Source organism: Pseudochaenichthys georgianus, chromosome 5, assembly GCF_902827115.2.
Source record: "Pseudochaenichthys georgianus chromosome 5, fPseGeo1.2, whole genome shotgun sequence".
Classification (NCBI taxonomy): Eukaryota; Metazoa; Chordata; class Actinopteri; order Perciformes; family Channichthyidae; genus Pseudochaenichthys; species Pseudochaenichthys georgianus.
Window position 1 is genome coordinate 29,969,778 of NC_047507.1, and position 19,675 is coordinate 29,989,452.

Here is a 19,675-nt window from a genome sequence, read left to right on the forward strand (position 1 = left end):
CACTTCTCCTCAACGCTTAGTCATTCAGAACAGGCGCATGTGAAACATGATGAATGAATACTTTTATTTGTTGCGTGTATATGATTTCCTCTGGGACTTCCTGAAGTCTGGTGGTTAGACCTATGCTTCTTCACTATTGATCGAGCGATTTTTGTAAATGTTCACGTCTAGCCTCAGCTGTGCATCGATGCTTTGACTTCGCTGCACAGCCGGGAGCACGCACACTGCTGGACCACATGGACACAATTCACTTTGTTTTACGACCTGCCTGTAATGTGAAGTAATCACAGATGTGCATAATGAGTCTCGCTGGTTGTTTGAACTGAGAGGGGGGAGACGCCTATCTGCTTCAATTTGTTTTACGGGTTTTTTGATGGCTCTGTAATGGCTTCCAAATCAAACGTTGGTTTGAACAGACTGTGACAGCCGCACACTTATTTAAAATGTGTCTCAAGGAGAGATTGGCAGTTAGATTAGCCCCTCTCTCGCACAGCGTTCATGCTGTTTGCAATGATAACCGTTACAGATGTACCACTTTAAATTCCTCTGACAGAGATGTATTTGATTGGCTAAAGAATAAACTGTTGTGTTGACTGGCTACTTGTGAAACAATCCAGTCATAGACTTTATCTCTCGAGTCCATTCTTGCATCTCAAGTTGCTTATCAGGAATTATCTTGGCCCGGATATCTGTTGCCTTCAAGTTTATTTGTCCTTGGTAGTCGGAGGCATGGCCCACCCTGCTCCGCCTCTGATTGGCTTTGAAGTTGTTGCCTTTTGTTATCTGGATTGTTTAGTGGTGGCATGAGGGGTCATATAGGTTATAGGCTAAGGGTAAGAATATCATGGTAAGCCACTCAGAGGCAGAGCATGAGGTTAACGTCTTTGCCATCCTAGGAAAAACTAATTAGCTAATTAAGCTAGTGAGCCATTAGTTTACTGTAAAGGAAGTACTGTACATGGATCATAATTTGATGGCTACAAACATTTATGTTCTGTTTGGAGGTGCCTATACCACTAATGATTGATTTAGTAAAGTCAGATTGCTAATATGACTACTCTATATGTTTGTTTAAAGTGAAGAAAGAGACAACAATGGGTCACTAATTAAAAATGGAAAGGTAAAACAAAATTGAAAGATGACCAGCGCATCTGCAGGATGTATTCTTCATCCCTGTCATGCAACGCTGTGAGGACATGGACAAAATGGAGTTATGAATTATTTAAGTCTTAACTTTCCTACTTAGGCTTAAGTAAGATACACTAAGTCATCCTGGCTGCGTATTGTGTGCTGGCAGTGTAGTCCTATCCTGTACATTTTAGATTTTTTAAATCTACATTCTAGCCTTGTTTTTGCCGTCAATCATAATACTTGTTGATACAGTCACAGTAAGTGTTTGATGTCAGTGCTGTCATATCGTCTCGTAGTCGTGGACAGAAAATAGTTTGTGTTTATGAACTGCAAACTGTCCTCCACTCTGATTGTCCAGGAGAAAGCTTGACAGACCTGCGTTACAGTGGAAGATTATAGCAAAATAAATGTTACTATTCCAAGACACAAGAAGTAAAAGACTATATTTTGCCTTAGCACAGATGATAAACTGCTACCACTAAGTCTTCTCTGTCCCTCTTTACTCTCTCGTTTTTTTTAACATGTCTTTGTTCTTGTCTTCTTGGTCCTCCTGCCTCCCAGGGTGCCCCTCCGCTCGAATGCCGCTGCTGTCACTGTCACACGTGTACTACCCACCGCCCCTCCTTCCTCCCGTTGCACTCTGTTAGCCCCGGAGTCCAGGTCCTTCTCTTTCCTTTCCTCTATTCAACCTGTGATCACCTCACACATCTGCTTACACACCCAACCCCCCCCCCTTTGGTTTCTGTTGTGGTGCCGCAGCGGGCTTTGTCTCCTTGTTTCGTGGTTCTTAGTCTTTCCTCCATTAACGTTCTCCTCATCCTTTTACTTTCCCATCGCTCATCTTCATCCGACATGTTAGGGTTGTAGTTGCAATGAGTGGTAGGGAGAGGGTCTTTGATGTGATCCACCTTCTCTATATTAGCACGGTTTGCCCAATTGTGTCAATTAGGGTCAAGATGGTGGAAGTTGTCTTTGTGGATGGTTTTAGCAGTTTTCCGTCACTTTTCATAGTTCTATCTTTATAAGACATGTTGTTAACAGGGAATCTTAACATTTAGAAGCCTTTCTTGAGATTACTTTTAACCATTTTTATTTCATAACAAGTTCATCAGTGTTAATGATGTGTGTTTTGACCACTTATATTCTGTATGTGTGTCCCGCTGGTGGAGAGCACATGTTGCTTTTGAACTACTAATCAGTTTATATGTGTACCTCCCAGAGGCTAGCTTTGGTTCACAGAGTGTTTCCTGTCAGACATCCTCCATGTTGTGGATTGAGTGTCTGTGATTATAACACGATCACCGGACCCCACCTCTAATCCACGTGCACCTGTGTGAGCCGAGGACTTCTGTGTCAGTCAGTGTGGCGCTGTGGCCTTCGTCTCACGCCCTCCTCTCGTCCCTCCTCCCTCCCTCCCCCCCGGCAGATGGACCCCCTGGAGATGGACGCAGACATGCACTCCATGGGCAGCACCACCTGGCTCTTGGACCAGCGGGACCCCCACAGGCGCCCCGTCAGCACCAAGTACGAGACCACCATATTCTGAGGCCGGACCCCTGCAGCCGCCCCTCTGCACTCCCTCGTACTTTCCTCTCCCCCCTGCACCCGGGTCTTTATTTAACTCTCACACACACTCATACATGCAAGCCCCGTGCCTTCTCACTGTGATGGTATAGCATCCCTCAGGGCGGCCCACTCCTGCACCCCCCTCTGCCCCGCCCAGCGACCCACGCCGACCTCTCTTTACCTGCAATGACAAAACACTCCTGCGGCCCCCCCCCCTCGGTACAGCCCCCGGCAGCCTCCCTCCCTGTTGCTGCTGCAGCCGATGGCGGAGCCCTGGAGCGGATGATCCTGGACTGATCTCATTTTACAGTGGCCCTGCTCTCTCAACCAAACTGCCTCTTCCTCCTTCTCCTCCTCTTCCTCCTGGCAGCTTGCATCTGCCTCCAAATCCCCGATAGCTCCCAGAGGTTGCTTCTTTATTGTTCTTCTTCTTTCACACCATTATTTTTTCTTTATTGATTCTCTGCAGGCAAAACAAGCGTTTTCATATGATTTGATTAGCTTTGTATCTAGATTAACATTGGGTTTGTTAAATGTACAGAAATGGTAAACTTGATAATATTGGGTAAGCTAAAAACGTGTGTTATACCAACACAGCCAGTGTGTTAAGCTGTTAGAGGAAACATTTTGTTTTCTTGCAGAGATAGGAATATTGATACCACTCTCGGGTCTGTACAGTAAAGCTAACTTAGTGTATCATAAAGACTGACACAGCTAACGTGGCTCTATCCAAAGGCTGAACAAACAAAAGGTTTTGTACACTTAAGCACAAAACCTAAGACATTTTCAAATATGTCAGCTACTGTACAAGGACCATAATCAATTATTTGTTATCCATAAACTCACAAGTTGAATATCAAATATATGCTAATGTAGGTATAAAGTATAACAAATATTTAATATGGAAGTATATTTATTTAAAAATCCTGACCTTGACAATCCCATTTTCCATGGGATTTAATGACTTCCAAGTTGTATTGTTAGATAAGTGACTCTAAACTATATAGGCTACACAATACGGCAGTCTTTGAGAACAAATGGGTTTTACAAGTAACTCACTTTAGAAGCTTTAGAGATGCTGGCATGTGGATTTAATTTCTAACCAGCTCGAATTAGATTCAATTGCTGCTAACCTTAGCTAGCGTTGCTTCATATTAACCATACAGACGTTTGAGTGGTATCAATATAATAACTCTAACTTTAACGTGTCATTTTGATATAGCAAAAAACAAACGTTTATTCTGTAAAAACTATTTTTGAAAGTTTCTTTTATCACCTTTAATTTCAACATTTCTGAATTGCTTTTGTGATTTTGCCTCACAGACAGTTATATATATTTATTTTGTTCCTTTCTCCATCTTTAGCCTGTCCTGTCTCACCAGGCCTCTTCCACTGTGAGGCACTAAGAGGAGGCTGCTTTGATAAGCATGGGATGAAAGACGGACATTTAAATCAATGAAAAGACAAAACAGCAACATGAAGCAAACAACCTGTTGTTTTTCTACGCATTTGTACAATACTCACAACACCACCATGGATTGGATTGGTCGTGCACCCATCATGGATGATGTCTGGACTCAAATAGACCAAGAACTGAACACACACACACACACACACACACACACACACACACACACACACACACACACGCACACGCACACAGGAACTTTCCTACACTTTACCGAGGACAACAGCCTTACGTCATTTAGGTTATCTATAATCAACTAAAGCCCCCGACCTTGCTGAATATCATCACTACCAAACAACTGCACACCTCCCCCTGCTTTTAAAAGACTGAAAAGCAGACGCCTCTTCTCATTTCCTGGTGTGTTTGTTGACTGACCGTCCGAACGACGTTCTTGATGGTGCAGTTGTGTCCATATGAGAGTCGTCGCTCTGGCCTTTGACTGCCCTGCAGTCTCTCAGCATTCATGGTAGCACCGAGAGACTGCTTTAATCACAGTATCTTCTTTGTCAATTTAAAAAAGAATATCACTGTGTTGAATCGTGGCACTATCCCTTTTAATACCATCTTTTCTTTGGTGCATAGAGAATATAAAGTGCATTTTGTGGCTTTTTGATAGACCGGGGTCGATTGAAAGGAAAGCGTGATTTAAGGAAGGGATCTCGAAGGATCCAATCATTGAAACACACCACCAAAGAAAGTGTACTGACATTAAATCTCGCAATTTTGGTAATCGCAACCAAAACAACGTCCTCAAACACATTTTCCCATTTGTATTTGAATGAGCCCGGAGCACAATTTGGCACACATTTCCTAACATAGCATCCTATTATCATGATTACATGGGTAGCTATCCGTGCTGTTTCACACCAATTTTAGAATTAGCTACAGTCCATGCAAAGTATGTCACTTGAAGATAAACGGCAGTGAAAAGATTTAATTCCACTACATAAAAAAAAGAGCCAAGCAACTGTTGCTCTGTTGATGCGAATGGATTGTTATGCTGGGAACATGACACGGTGTTTTGTGTTTAGAAACAGATGCATTTCCCTCCTGCACTGTGACTCAAAATGCTCGTCGTGGAGTTGACGCGTATCTGTGGGTCCTCCCCTGTGTGCACTTCCTGCCGTATGCCTGGTTTCTGTCTGTCCTCATGGGAGTTTGGACTGCTGCTGTTTACATCCCGTCCACTGTCCTCGTTTCTGTGTGAGGCATTGAGCTCGTCTCCACTGACTGTTAAGACGGTCTGTGTGCGGTGCCACTCTGTTCTGACTGTTAGCTTCCACTGACGATGCATGCTGGCAGTGTTTCTGTGTTCCTGATGCACTTGGCCTAAGCAGTCTCTGTTTGTACTGTAGCTGTGTCTCGTCTCTCCTCGCTCATCTCGCCATTTGCTTTTTATGTTCCCTCCTCTCGACACCAACACCGCGCGATTCATCCCCATCCCTCCCCATGTTTCCACTGTCCTCCCAACACTTTGTATATTTCTTCCATTTTCTGTGTCACCAAGACAACCTGCTCTAGTATGGATGACAAAAAAAAGAAGGCATTACACTTTAATGAGCAGCAGCTATTTAAAGCAAGTTTTGGTGGCATGATTTTGGCTGTGCATGTACCAGTCTTTTTAACATCAATGTTTTCCTTGTGTAGCTCACCCCATCGTTCAAGTTTCCGGATACCAAGCTGTGAGTTGAAGGGGAGCAGCCGATGTGAGTGTGTGTGTTGTTGTTAGAGGGCAGAGCGGAGGGAGAAGAGGTAGAGGAAATGAGAGGTAAGCCTAATGCAACGTGCAGGGCCAAACAGCTACTCTGACATGTAGATCTCACTCTGTTTATCCCCTGCTCCTCCACCGGCCCCATATCAACCCCAACACACAGACGAAAGGTAACCCCCCCACCACCGGCTATACGGGACCCGTGTATCACTCCTGTCTCGAGTAATCAGAAAGGGTCAGTCTATTTCCTGGCCTCCACGTGGCTTTCTGATCTCGTCATGTAGGTACTTACTTATGTTTAGAGCACTGGAGACCACTAATGAGCATTTCTATTGATTCAGGTCTATTGGAGATAGAAACGGTGGGAGTTGTTAAGGAGAAATGTAACGACGTGTAGAGAAAGAGAAAAAGAAAAAAAACTGTACCAGCATACAATGCTTTGCCCATGTGTGTGGACAGAGTATGGTTTGTCAATGAAAATGTGATACTGTTTCAAATTTCAAAGCAATATTATATTAATGAAAAATTAAATAATACAATGACAAAACAATCCCTATCAAGTCTGTTGTCAGCTTTGGTTTTGCATTATGGCTCAACAAGTGAATCACAGAAGGAAACATTACACCGTCTGTTTGAAAGGTAAAGTGACAAACCTGTTGGGTAATATTTAACAATTATACTTTCAGTGTTTCCCCTGAAGTAGAACCTTTAATGTATAATGTCAACAAACAATTAGTCTTGATGTGTGATGGTTTGGATTACACATTGAGAAACTGAAACGTTGACTTTAATTAAAGATGTTGTGTCAACAGATTTCCCTCAACTGTATTAAGTTAGTTGAAAGCAATAACATTAAGTTTGACGAAAAAACATTAATATTATTGTCAAGTCACAGAGCTAAGCTTTTGATTTGTGGCATGGTGTTTTAAAAAAAGTATTCTGCTGTGTTGATGACATTTTCAGAATCCTCAAATCTCATTTAAACCTACAGTAACTTTCTATACATGTAAATGACTATACATGTGTTGAATATTTTGAGTTGTCAACTAACACAATCTTAAATGTCACCAATTATTTTTCCAAACCTTGAGAAATCCCTTATTTTCTTCAACGTAACAGTCCATTTCATTGAGTCTCCTGTACTCACAACGTGTGCTTGTTCAGTGTATATAACGTTGTGTTTCTCCGCTAAAAGTCATATATTGTCTTTTCAAACTATTTAAAGCCACATTTTTACGATGCATTGTTGAAGAAACACTGATTTTCATCATCTAAAACTGCTCACCATAAAATGACCAGGTGTTCAAGAGAGTGCCATGTAGCGCTGTTTAAGCTCTGAGTTCGTCTGCTTTTGTGTTCGCTTTGTCGTTTTAAGTGTATCCAGTCATTGTTTCCCCAGGATATTGTTTAAAACATCAATTGAGGGAAAAACAGTGATTCCTTAAATAATGTATTCATTATATTTTTCATTTGTTTGGTTTCGTGGCTGCCGAAGAATGGAAAACATTTGTACAAATAGGAGCCTGTTTAGTACACCACCGTCCACCTATAGCACCTACTGAAGGGGAAAACACTGAGTATAGTTTTTGGTTAGTAATTAAAGGTGCAAAAAACATAAATTCAGGAAAAAGTACTCACCGTCATAAAAATCTGTCTTCATAGATAAGAAGAGAACCCAGCTACATATTAAAAGTATTATTTAGAAACTCGAAGCGTCATCTTTGGTACTTGATGCCTTTCCTGAGGGATGAAGTAAACCAACAGATATGGTTTTTAGTTAGTTGACCTTTTCCAAAACATTTCTAAAGCACTCTCGTGTTATGACTTTTTTCAGTAACACACTGAAAACTGTAACTCATTATGTTTCATTCAACTGTTTTCTTAATGTTTTGTGCGTTCAAATGTGTGTTTGAGATGCATCAATGCAATAATAGTTAAGATCAAGCTTTGATTTATACCTTTTTTTGATATATATAATAATATATATTTTGTCTTTCTGCTGCAGACTGTGTATGTCTTTGCTTTGAACACTTGTTGACAGTATTAACACTCGGTAACAACACATTCAAACAGCACCTCATGCTGAGGTTCACCGGGGGGGGTCTGGGTTCGCCCTCAGCCTGGCGTGAGCCCCCCTGGTCTTGGCCTCTCCCGGGGGGGACCAGCAGTTTCCTGAGGATGGGAGCGTAGAAGGGACTGAAGACGCTTCTGTTGAAGTGGACGATTCGCCCAAAGGCCGTCCCCCGCACTGTGAGCTCTGCGCTCCCCAGCCCGGGGGGGGTAGGCCGCTCTGGACTCGCTTTGCCGGGACTGCCCTGCAGCAACTCCCCGAGGAAGCCTTGTACCCTCTCTCCTGTTTGACCGAGGGAGGGGGAGAGAGCAGGAAGGAAGGTTGTCTCTCTGCAGCAGCACACAGTCCTAAAAACACATGTGGACATGTGATGACCCAGACTAAAGGACATTATAACGCATGTTCTTTCCTACGGATACAAATATACTCCCATCAACATCCCGCACTATTCTGTGAATATTTATCCAAATATTTTAGTAATTATACTCTGCTTTCAGCTCCTCTTGCTGCTTTCTTTTGTCACATTTAAGCGCAAACTAAATCATTTAATGTATTTTTTGTAAAAAAGTTAGCATCCATCGATGGATGAAAGAATTTTCTGAAAAATATCTTGCAAGGCATATTGCTCTTGTTGTGTAATATTGATGCATCCCCAAACTAATAGATACAAGAAACCCTGCCCTAAATTAGAATTAATATAACCAATATCCAAATATCTAAGTACTTGAAAACTTAAATGTGAATTTAATAATAATTAAATAATTTTCCATGATGTGCTCAGCCTGACCTGTGAGAGTGTGGACAGGGTGGCTCACAGATGTGTCCTCTCAGCAGATCCTGCTCCCTTGAGGCAGCCGCACCCCCCCCCCCCCCCACCCCCTGGCCGCTCACAGCTCCGGTCACCAGCTGCAGCAGCCCCCCTCCCCCCCCAGCAGCGCCCCCCTCAGGTCGGCTTCACCAGTAACCAGCGTTAGAGCATTAGACGTGAATTATGTCAGGCTTATAAATGTATCCACTCAATAAATAAGGGTTTTTATTATGTCTCTCTGTGAGTTAGATGATATAAGATAATGCTTTAGTGAAGGGTTAGGGAAGTAGCCTGTGCTACATTGTATTGCGACTGGGAGTGCGAGCAGGCCTTGATATGACACGCTGCTGTTCCACATGATCCACTAATCATGACGAGGCTTCTCTTGAACAGAAAGAATGAGGTTAGCTGAATCTGTTCCTGTCACCTCCATTGGTTTCCTTCTCATACGATACCTGTTCCCCGCGACAGCCAGTACATGCATAACCAAACCCTCCTCTTACCTGCTGTGACTGCCCTCAGCGCCCTGACGTACTGCCTGAGTTTACCCACAAACCCCTGGGCTGGTCAGGGTCAGCACCGACGCCTCCAGGGCCGACGGCTGCAGCCGCTGGGCCGGAGCATCGAGGCCGAGGCGGTCCATCAGCACCGTCTGTGTGTGGGGTGGGGGGGGGGGGAGGGTTAATCACAGTTTAAATATGAGCCTATACAAAGAAACTAACACATCTTGATGACATCACTGCGGATCCCATGGAAAATGTTTCACTGGATATTCTACAAGAAGGTTGCCAAGATGGAGTACTGTTGCATTTGGAAGGTGGCACGTGTAAATTGAAAATTGAAAGAAAAAACTAATTTATAAAATAAAAACAGATTAAAAATCCATTGGATAAAACTTAAAAATAATTGATACAACACTCAAATAGCTAAACGAAGTCTTACACCCCAAAGTCCTAAATATCTTGTTCCATTATATTTAACAGAAGGCGCATATCTGTACAGTCGTTACCTCTTAAACTCAGCAAACCATCAAAACAATATAGATTTATAATTTAAAATCATAAGCACAAGAGATAAGAGGAAAAATATATATATTTTATTCGGGGGTGAACCGTATTAGTGATACATGTTTAAAAAAAATAGAAAAAACGTTTTATACAGTATATAGATGAAATTGCTAGTTAATAGCAATAGTATAGTGAACATGTTGAAACATTAGGCTGCACTAGTTCACTCCATGTGGGAGCAATACGAAGGCGAACGTGACCACCTCAAAATTCAGTTTGATTATAGGAAGACTTTATTGAAGGCCGAAAATATCCACCTTTAAATAATGGATAGTGTTAAGTAACATGGAGAAAAGAACACATTTGAAACATGATGCTGATGAAGGGGTGCTTAAGTTGATCTGACAGGGCTGTGTCAGAACAGCAGGCTGCGCTCTAATGTGTCACATGCTGCAACACGAGGAGGGGGAATATATAATATACAAGGTAACTGTATTTGATTACAAGGACATTCAAAAAATAAGTAATCAGATCACTGTCACATTTTTTCCAAAATAGGGATTACTAGCAGGATTGGCGGTGGTGGCTTGGGAACTGGAAGGTCACCAGTTCTCAAGTCCCCAAAAGACCAAGTGCTACCGAGGTGTCCCTAAGCAAGGCACTGTTCCCTACACTGCAAACAACTCCCCTCTGTGGAACTATTAAGGGTTTATACATACACACGGCATCTATTGCACGCCTGTCCGTCCTGGGAGAGGGATCCCTCCTCTGTTGCTCTCCCTGAGGTTTCTCCCATGTTCCCTTTAAACTGTGGGTTTTCTCCGGAAGTTTCTCCTTGTACGATGTGAGGGTCTAAGGACAGAGGGTGTCGTATTGTCATACTGATATTCTGTACACACTGTGAAGACCACTGAGACAAATGTAACATTTCTGATATTGGGCTATATAAATAAACATTGATTGATTGATTGATTGATTGATACATTAATTAACTTACATTTTGTACACAACATTTTGAACTAAAGATCAATATACAGTATATTAAAGGTAGATATACTGAATGAATGGTCTTTATGGTTTATATTTAGGCTATACATCTAAACTACTTTAATTCTTCTTTATTTTAATGCAGAAGGTGGACACCTGACTTTTTAAACAAAAATACAGTCTATGCTTTTAATGAATGTCATTTAAGCTTAAACAGCATTTGTAAAGTATTACTGTTACTACATTCCTTCTTTTCTAAGGTAACATTGTTGCATACATTTATTTTCTCCTGTGTTTATTTGCATTACGTTTGATATCAAAGGATCCAAACCTTTATATATATATATATATATACAGTCTATGATCCAAACGCATCGGATAGTAGGGGGGGGCGGCTGTCAGCCCAGTCACACTGAGCCTCTTCGGATGCCGCCGCCTGAAGCCAAGCGGTGGTGTCGTCCAGAACATCTGCAGGGAAACAGTCAAATACACCGTGACGATTGGAAGGCCATGTTCACACATGATTCAGATATGCTGCAATGGCACTAAATCCATGACTAAGTCACAAGAGGACTCACATGGTGTTTCAGTGATACTGACATATTGTGTGGGTAGGAACTATGTATTTAGCAGTGGTGGATAGTAACTTAGTACATTTACTCAAGTGCTGTACTTTAGTACAATTTTGAATAATCATAATAACCCAGTAACTCAATAAACATACGATTCTGAAATGGGCCATTACACTTAAAAAAAAAACTTAAATTAGCCAGAGGTCAGCTGCTCGCTCAATCAGAAAGCGGATAAATGGCATGATGGGGAGTGGGGTCAAAATTGAAAATGTGAAATATCCAATGACCATGAGTTTCACAGTCACAGTCACCTTGATCATCTATCACGAAGATTTAAACACTCTTCCTCACCAGGCCGCTGGTCCAGGATCTGCTAGAAATGTCCCCTCTCGTACTGCTCTGTATCCTGCAGGAGGTTCAGCCTCAGGAGCACGATGATGAGGTTCAACATGTCCACCTTCATCAGGCCCAGGAAGATCTTCCTGAGGGAGGGGCAGGGAATCACTTTTAAAATCAATAAAAACAACTTTATTTATACATATAGCACCTTTCAAAACAAAGTGCTTTCCTATAAAAACGGAACACATTTACACGGAAAATGAAATGGACTCAAAACAAGCAACTCAACACATACCAAACGGAGAGTAGGCCTAATGCAAACTAAAAGAAACGAAACATAAACAGAATGACATAAAATCAATTCAAGTGATATAAAGTCCAGACAGAGTTCTTAAATACAATTTACTTTGTGATTATTTGCCAAAAAATTACAAATGCAAGCAAGCTTTATTTATTCAGTACTATCTTTAAGAGAGGAGCTGCAAGAAGAGAACAAAAAGGTAATACAAATTCAATAACAAATAAAAAGTAAATTGTTTTTTTAGATGTTTTTTTTAGGTTTATCCGTGATATGAATGAAAGCAGTTGGCTACAAACCCTGGAGGTGTTTAAAAATAGGTCAAATTACCGGGTTTATTCATAAATAACAGGTTTTGTCAGATAAGGCATTGATAACCTGCCCCTCACCTCAGGATCTCTCGCAGCCCCGGAGGTCCCTCAGTACTCTGACCTCGGGGCGCCGTTCAGGAGCACAGTCTCCATGGTGTTGATGATGTAACCCGTCAGTCTGCACAGAGCTCCGTGATCCACTTCCTGCCAGATCAGCTCCATGTCCAGCACCTCGTCCAGCTGGGACATCAGATGGGGCAGCAGCACGGACTGCAGCGTCTAAAAGAAAATATGAGACAACTTTTAGTGGAGGCTACATACAGAAAATGTACGATAAATACAAAAAACAATCCCTAGTTTAGCTCAACTGATAGATAAACAGGTTGACAGGTTATTATTAGCTGTTTGAGTTTAAAAAACAGATACTTAAGTTGGTGTACATGTTGGCTGGTTGGTGCCAGGAGAACATTCCAGTACAGTAAAGCTGAAGACACTGACAAGTTTTTCTCTGCAAAATGTGATCTCAGTAGCTTCATTACAATTCTTAAATAACTAAACGTTAGGGGTTCTCATGAAATGCTGGTAAATGACTAGGATCTTTTAAACTCTCAACTTCAAGCATCAGCTTCAACAACCAAGCGTCTGGTGGACTTACTAACTAAGCTAAATTATTCAATAGTTTGAATAATTTCGAATGAACATGTTGGGACTTTTGGTATTATATGAAATTATTCATATCCATAATTTAACCCCCTTAACACAACTGTGCTTTTTTATGGATGAAGCTCACCTATTTATAAGTCACTTTTATACATAAATATGTCCCCTCTTTTCGATTTGAAAAGTTTCATGAAAAAAGATTCTCTCACTTTTTGTCCTGGTCCATTTATATAAAAACCTGTCTGAAAATGAGCTGATCAGATTTTGGCCACTTTGTGATGTCATAGTGTTTTTGGCTTGTATAACCATCAGCCAGGGGCGGACTGGGACTACAAATCAGCCCGGGACTCTCGACCGGCCCACTTCAGTACCGCCGGCCCACCGCGGTACCGCAAGTAAATTGTCGACCGGGGGGTGGGGTAGACAATTTACTAGCGGTAGACATTAAGGGTAAATAATGTCTACCAGGTCCGGAGCATTCGTCCAAAAAAAAAAAATCGACTAATAAAGAAGAAAATTAACACATTTGTTGCAATAGTAATGTATGCACTAACTATTACTACTTGTACTACAACATTTTAATCATCAGTTCTTCCTCATTTTCCTCAATTGTTCATATTTGGTTTATTAAAATAATGATATTGTGGTCATTGTTAAAAAATGTCTGCTATTATTATAATTTGTATAATGCACTTTCTGCCTTCCTGTCATTAGGAGTTAGACATGTAATGGCTATGTAATTTATTTGATTAGAACCTGAACCTTCATTATCCTAAACTGCTGGGACATTTTGCCAATACCTTTATATTGTCTACTCTTCACTTACTTGTCAGCATAGGTCGGCATTGATGTAAAGAGCCGACAGAAGACCTTGTTTATATTGGCATCATATTGAGAGGTGCAGCCAGTGACGCGTCCTAGAACCAGGAAGTAAGCTGCTGGTTCCCTCGACAAGGGTTTTGGAAAATAGCTGGAAATAAGGTCTGTGGAAAACAAACCCGTTTGATAAATGCACGTTTTGTTCAGCCGGATAATCTCCACATGTCTACCCTACTTTTATAATGTTCGAATCATAAATCTAATCGATAGATTATAAAAGGGTTTTAGGACGCGTCACTGCAGCCAACTCCATCGATCAAGCTGGCTGAAACTTTCTCTCCCTCTTCTTCTCATACTCCCTGTCACTCTCCTTTAACTCCTCCGGTGAATTTCTTTTATTTGAAGATTGTTTTTTGCCCGGCGCTTGGCCGGTTACCGCTGGTATTAAAAACATTTGGTGAATGGTTAGGTGGCGCGATAGTCTGTATCGAAGGAGCGCGCTATGGGCATAGATATGTCTCATAATTATTTGTGTGAACATAAAAATAATTTGTGTGTAAATATGTGATTTGTAAATGTAAAACAACATCCACAAATGCATTTAAAAGATTTGCAAACTCACAAATACATTTGCAAGTGTACAACGGATCTGCAAATACGCTAAATATGTTCACAAATAAAAAAAAGATCAGTGAATATCTCTTTAACATTTACAACTTTCGATCAGGCATTTGTGAATCCATTTTGTATTTGTGGACCAAAAATGCGCTTGCGGATCTCAACTCTCTGTTCAGGGATCTCAAATCTCTGTTCGCGGATCGTCTTTTTACACACACGGAATTTTGAGACATATTTTCCGCCGGTCTCGGCTAAAATCTACTCGTGTCACTCGGTGATTTTCGGAAACCACGTGATGGCCAGCTGATGACTACATTTCCGCATGATTTCAAAGTAAGAGCATGATGGTTTGTTTAATGCTCTGTTTTTGTATTATAATGAACAGCGGAACGTTAGATGCATTCTTCATCACCATCACCCTCATCATCATGTTATAGTGATACAGTTAGTTTGTGTTATTGGTTCAATACAGCATATCTCGAGCACCTTCGTTGATGTTGAAGTGCAGGCTATACGCCACTTCCGGGTCCCGGGGGGGGGGGAGCAGCTGGCAGCGAAGCAGCCAGATAAAACTCTTTCTTCATTGTTTGTTGTGTATTCAGTCAAGCGGGTCAAAGTTACAAAGCACTTCACATCTTATTAATCGGCCTAATTTTACTTTACCAGCGCAGTAATAAAGTAATCTGTAGAAAAGCACCGTATTTAGGTCAGCCTTCATAGTAAGGCTCCATTACATGTTATAATATTCATCGTGTCCTTTCTACTTATATATTCCTGTCTATTGCTTTCATTTGTATTTAATGTTATTGTGTTTATACTTGTTTCCACACATTTCACAATTTTGGATGAATGAAGTATCTATCTATATATGATATCCATCTATCTATATCTGTCCGTCTATCTATCCGTCTATCTGTCTGCCTACCTACCTACGTACCTACCTACCAACTAGTTGTTTTGTTTGGAAAGGTTTTGTCATTGTATTGCTCTTTACCAGCACCTGCAGAGTACAGGACTTTACATTGTAAATATTATATCAATCCATTGGTTTCTAGCATATATCATTTGCAAGTGTTTAAAACAAATGTGGGATCCTGATTTCATAAAAAGAAAGACATTCATGATTGTCATATTTTATTATGTAGGATACAGGACTGGAATTATTCTTACTTTTTACTCCACTTAATTTATGCAACAACTTTATTTAATGTTATGATTAGATTGTTTTGCTTGTATCATCCTTTGCAAATACATAGTCACAATGCTGGAAACAGGGCTGTTTCTCTGAGAGACGTAGATAACCACTTATGAGAATATAATGCATTGGTGTATATTAAACTAGCCAACAGTATACAAAGCACTACAAAAGTTTTGTCAATATTAACCATAAACATTTACATTAGTGAAATGACACATCAATCAATGTTTATTTTTATTTTATTTTTCACATACACAGCCTTCATAGTAAGGCTACATTAAATGTTATAATATTCATCGTGTCCTTTCCACTGATATATTCCTGTCTATTGCTTTCATTTGTATTTAATGTTATTGTGTTTATACTTGTTTCCACACATTTCACAATTTGGGATGAATGAAGTATCTATATAACCCCTTGCCCTTATTCCTCCGAGCTTAGCACTTTCTACTTTTGTTGTTATTTTGTTTTACTTGCTCGTAAGCGCTTTGAGCACCAGGAAAAGCGCTTTATAAATGTAATGTATTATTATTATTATATATGATATCCATCTATCCATATATCTATCTATCTATCTATCTATCTATCTATCTATCTATCTATCTATCTGTACCTGCAGAGTACAGGACTTAAATATTGTACATATTATATCAATCCTATAATATTTCTTTCTAACATTTAAAGTGCTTAAAACAAATGTGGGATTTGATAAAAGTAATTGATAAAGAAATTAACGATTGTCATATTTTATTATGTAGGATACAGAACTGGACTGTAGTCAAGCAAACGTACTTAATAACACATTCCACATACTTGTTCTTTGCGTCAGTGTTTCAATGTTATATTTTATAACCATATAAATTATTAAAACAATTAAAATACATGCCCTACCGTTGATTGTGCACACTTTTGCCTGAAATTAATCTCCCACTGCCAGGCCCACGCACAGTCAATATAAGTAATTATATTAATGCATAGGAATGTAGTGATACTTCTTTATTCTTCTTTTGTATACAATTATAACGGTACATAACAGCGGAAGAAAAGTATACATATTTTTAAAAACGGTTTTGTTTTTTGTGACAGAGATTACAGATCCCCATTGACTGGGAGGCCAGTGGTCATCTGCGTGAGGAACACTGGGAATAGTTGTTCCTGTCACCCGGAGTCCTCTGAGTGATCAACAGATGTAACACCTTAATGCTAATATTGACCCAATGTTACCATCAGATTCATTTGGAAAGGACATCTACTTGAACACATTACAGTTGGTTCTCTTTACGACTGGAAATTAAGAGCAATGGATCCATGGACTACCAGTAGCAGACAAAGTATTCAGATACTTGACTGAAGTAAAAGTCTTGCCTTTATAGTCTTACTTAAGTAAAGGTATGTAAGTACTAGCCAAATGGACTTACATTTGAAGTACTCATTATGCTTTAAAAGGTTCTCTGTATGTGTTAAAACTTTTGATTATATAGTTGCATTAATGTGTATGTGAAAAATAAAATAATAGATCAGATAGACAGATAGACAGACAGATATAGATAGATGGATATCATATATAGATAGATACTTCATTCATCCCAAATTGTGAAATGTGTGGAAACAAGTATAAACACAATAACATTAAATACAAATGAAAGCAATAGACAGGAATATATCAGTAGAAAGGACACGATGAATATTATAACATGTAATGTAGCCTTACTATGAAGGCTGACCTAAATACGGTGCTTTTCTACAGATTACTCTATTACTGCACTGGTAAAGTCAAATTAGGCCGATTAATAAGATGTGAAGTGCTTTGTAACTTTGACCCGCTTGACTGAATACACAACAAACAATGAAGAAAGAGTTTTATCTGGGCTGCTTCGCTGCCAGCTGCTCCCCCGGGACCCGGAAGTGGCGTATAGCCTGCACTTCAACATCAACGAAGGTGCTCGAGATATGCTATATTGAACCAATAACACAAACTAACTGTATCACTATAACATGATGATGAGGGTGATGGTGATGAAGAATGCATCTAACGTTCCGCTGTTCATTATAATACAAAAACAGAGCATTAAACAAACCATCATGCTCTTACTTTGAAATCATGCGGAAATGTAGTCATCAGCGGGCCATCACGTGGTTTCCGAAAATAACCGAGTGACACGAGTAGATTTTAGCCGAGACCGGCGGAAAATATGTCTCAAAATTCCGTGTGTGTAAAAAGACGATGCGCGAACAGAGATTTGAGATCCGTGAACAGAGAGTTGAGATCCGCGAGCGCATTTTTGGTCCACAAATACAAAATGGATTCACAAATGCCTGATCGAAAGTTGTAAATGTTAAAGAGATATTCACTGATCTTTTTTTTATTTGTGAACATATTTAGCGTATTTGCAGATCCGTTTTACACTTGCAAATGTATTTGTGAGTTTGAAAATCTTTTAAATGCATTTGTGGATGTTGTTTTACATTTACAAATCACATATTTACACACAAATTATTTTTATGTTCACACAAATAATTATGAGACATATCTATGCCCATAGCGTGCTCCCGCTGCCCTCCGCAGCAAACAGCTGTTTGCTTTCCCCCCAACAACGACAACAACGACAACCAACTCACGGAACGCTATGTTGTAGCGTTGATAAACGAAACAATTTAACTACATTTTTAGTCAAAATACCAATACCACAGGACCATTATTTTAAAGCAATATTTTTAGTGGCCCGAGCGGGCAAGTGGAAAGTACGTTATGCTGGCCCGGGGTGTCTAAATAGTGCTTCCGGGCCAGCGGGCCATTTAATGTCGAGCCCTGCCGGTTACCGGCCGGCCCACATCGTCCGACCGGCCCACTTCAGTACCGGCCCATCGGGATTCGTCCCGAACGTCCCGATGGCCAGTCCGCCCCTGCCATCAGCCAATAACTAACCAAGTTACCCCCCCCCCCCCACCTTATCACATGAATCTCCTCCTAGAGCACCATTGTGTTCTTTTTAACCAAACACTTTGCAGTGGCCAGCAGCAGCTCATTAGCCTTTAAAGCAGGTCTCCCTTGAAAAAGAGATCTATGATCTCAATGGGACCAATCTGGATAAATAAAGGTTTGAAATGAAATGAAATGAAAAGCTACAGACAGAGAATCAGCACTTTTGAAACAGGGCTGAAACCAGAGGTCGCGTTAACCGAATATTTTCCGTCTATGACGGATCTTTTTTTAACAATGACGGAAAAATCTGAAAGCAGTCCGTCATTTTGACAGATTAGAACAAACTCGGAACAGCACTAAAGCTTCCCCGCAGCGAGGCTCCGGTGTTATGCATGCTGTGGAAATTGATGTGAGATATTGTACCAAAGAACTGTGATACATGTAAAAGGGCAGAAAGTCTTGTTGCACTTTCCAGACATTAAAAGAGGTCTGTTGAGTTCCCTGGTAATTATCAAATAGTAGCAGTTAAGTGAATACTGTTCAAGCAATACCTGTGTTTGTGTTTTATAGTGATTTCTCTGTTTTGATCCTTTCATAAATGTGAGGACTAAAATGGCGAGAGACAAAGGGCTGTAAAAAATAAGTTTTATTGCAGTGGGGGAGGTCGAGGTATGCAGCACAGGGTGTGTGGGCCAGGGGAGAGGAAATTCTGTTTGAGATCTCTGGCAGGCCAGGTTTTAAGGAAATCTATGTATCTTGGATAAGTATATGTGTGAGTTTATACATTCCTGTGTGTTAATAGTTGAAGGAACAAAAGGTACATTTTTCCTCTCCAATATAGAGAGGTTTTTTATAGATTTCTGAAACAATGTTCCCTTTTTCTTAAAAATAGATGAGCACAATAGTTTTTTCTTTGACTGTTTACTTGTTTATCAGAAGAGTGTTTTAAGCTATTTGTGAAGAAGGAAGATGCAGAATTAAGGGTGATTTCTGTTTGGAGTGTAAAGATTATCCCTGATAATGTTTTCTGGGTTAAACCATCGATAAGTTTTACAAATGGGGAGGGGTATTTTCCTTGAGTTTTAATGGGGTGCCTTCCCAACACCTGTGGCTTTCAAAGCTGCCAGACGCTGATTGCCCTGTGAGATAGCGTTTTGGTATCTCCCCAATGAAACGCCACCCCTTTTG

General features: G+C 40.4%; 1 protein-coding gene and 1 pseudogene across 7 annotated transcripts in view; one reads left to right on the top strand and one right to left on the bottom strand.

Annotated features, from left to right (window-relative positions):
• The window catches only part of anks1ab (ankyrin repeat and sterile alpha motif domain containing 1Ab), a 65,783-nt gene that overhangs the window by 37,692 nt on the left and 8,416 nt on the right, over positions 1-19,675 (top strand). The window contains exons 13-14 of one of the 7 annotated variants that reach the window (XR_011643230.1): positions 2,558-3,104; positions 4,062-7,820. The exons of 2 other annotated variants lie outside the window; for them this stretch is intronic. Coding sequence is in view for 4 of the 5 variants with exons in the window: in XM_034082375.1 (XP_033938266.1) it covers positions 2,558-2,655; positions 4,062-4,095 (132 nt within the window). In the remaining variant the exon portion in view is untranslated. Of the gene's footprint in view, positions 1-2,557; positions 7,821-19,675 lie in introns of those variants that run through there. 4 more of the 7 variants (XM_034082375.1, XM_034082376.1, XM_034082377.1 and 1 more) reach the window with 4 other exon arrangements.
• LOC117446366 (T-complex protein 11-like protein 1) lies at positions 7,592-12,805 on the bottom strand (annotated as a pseudogene).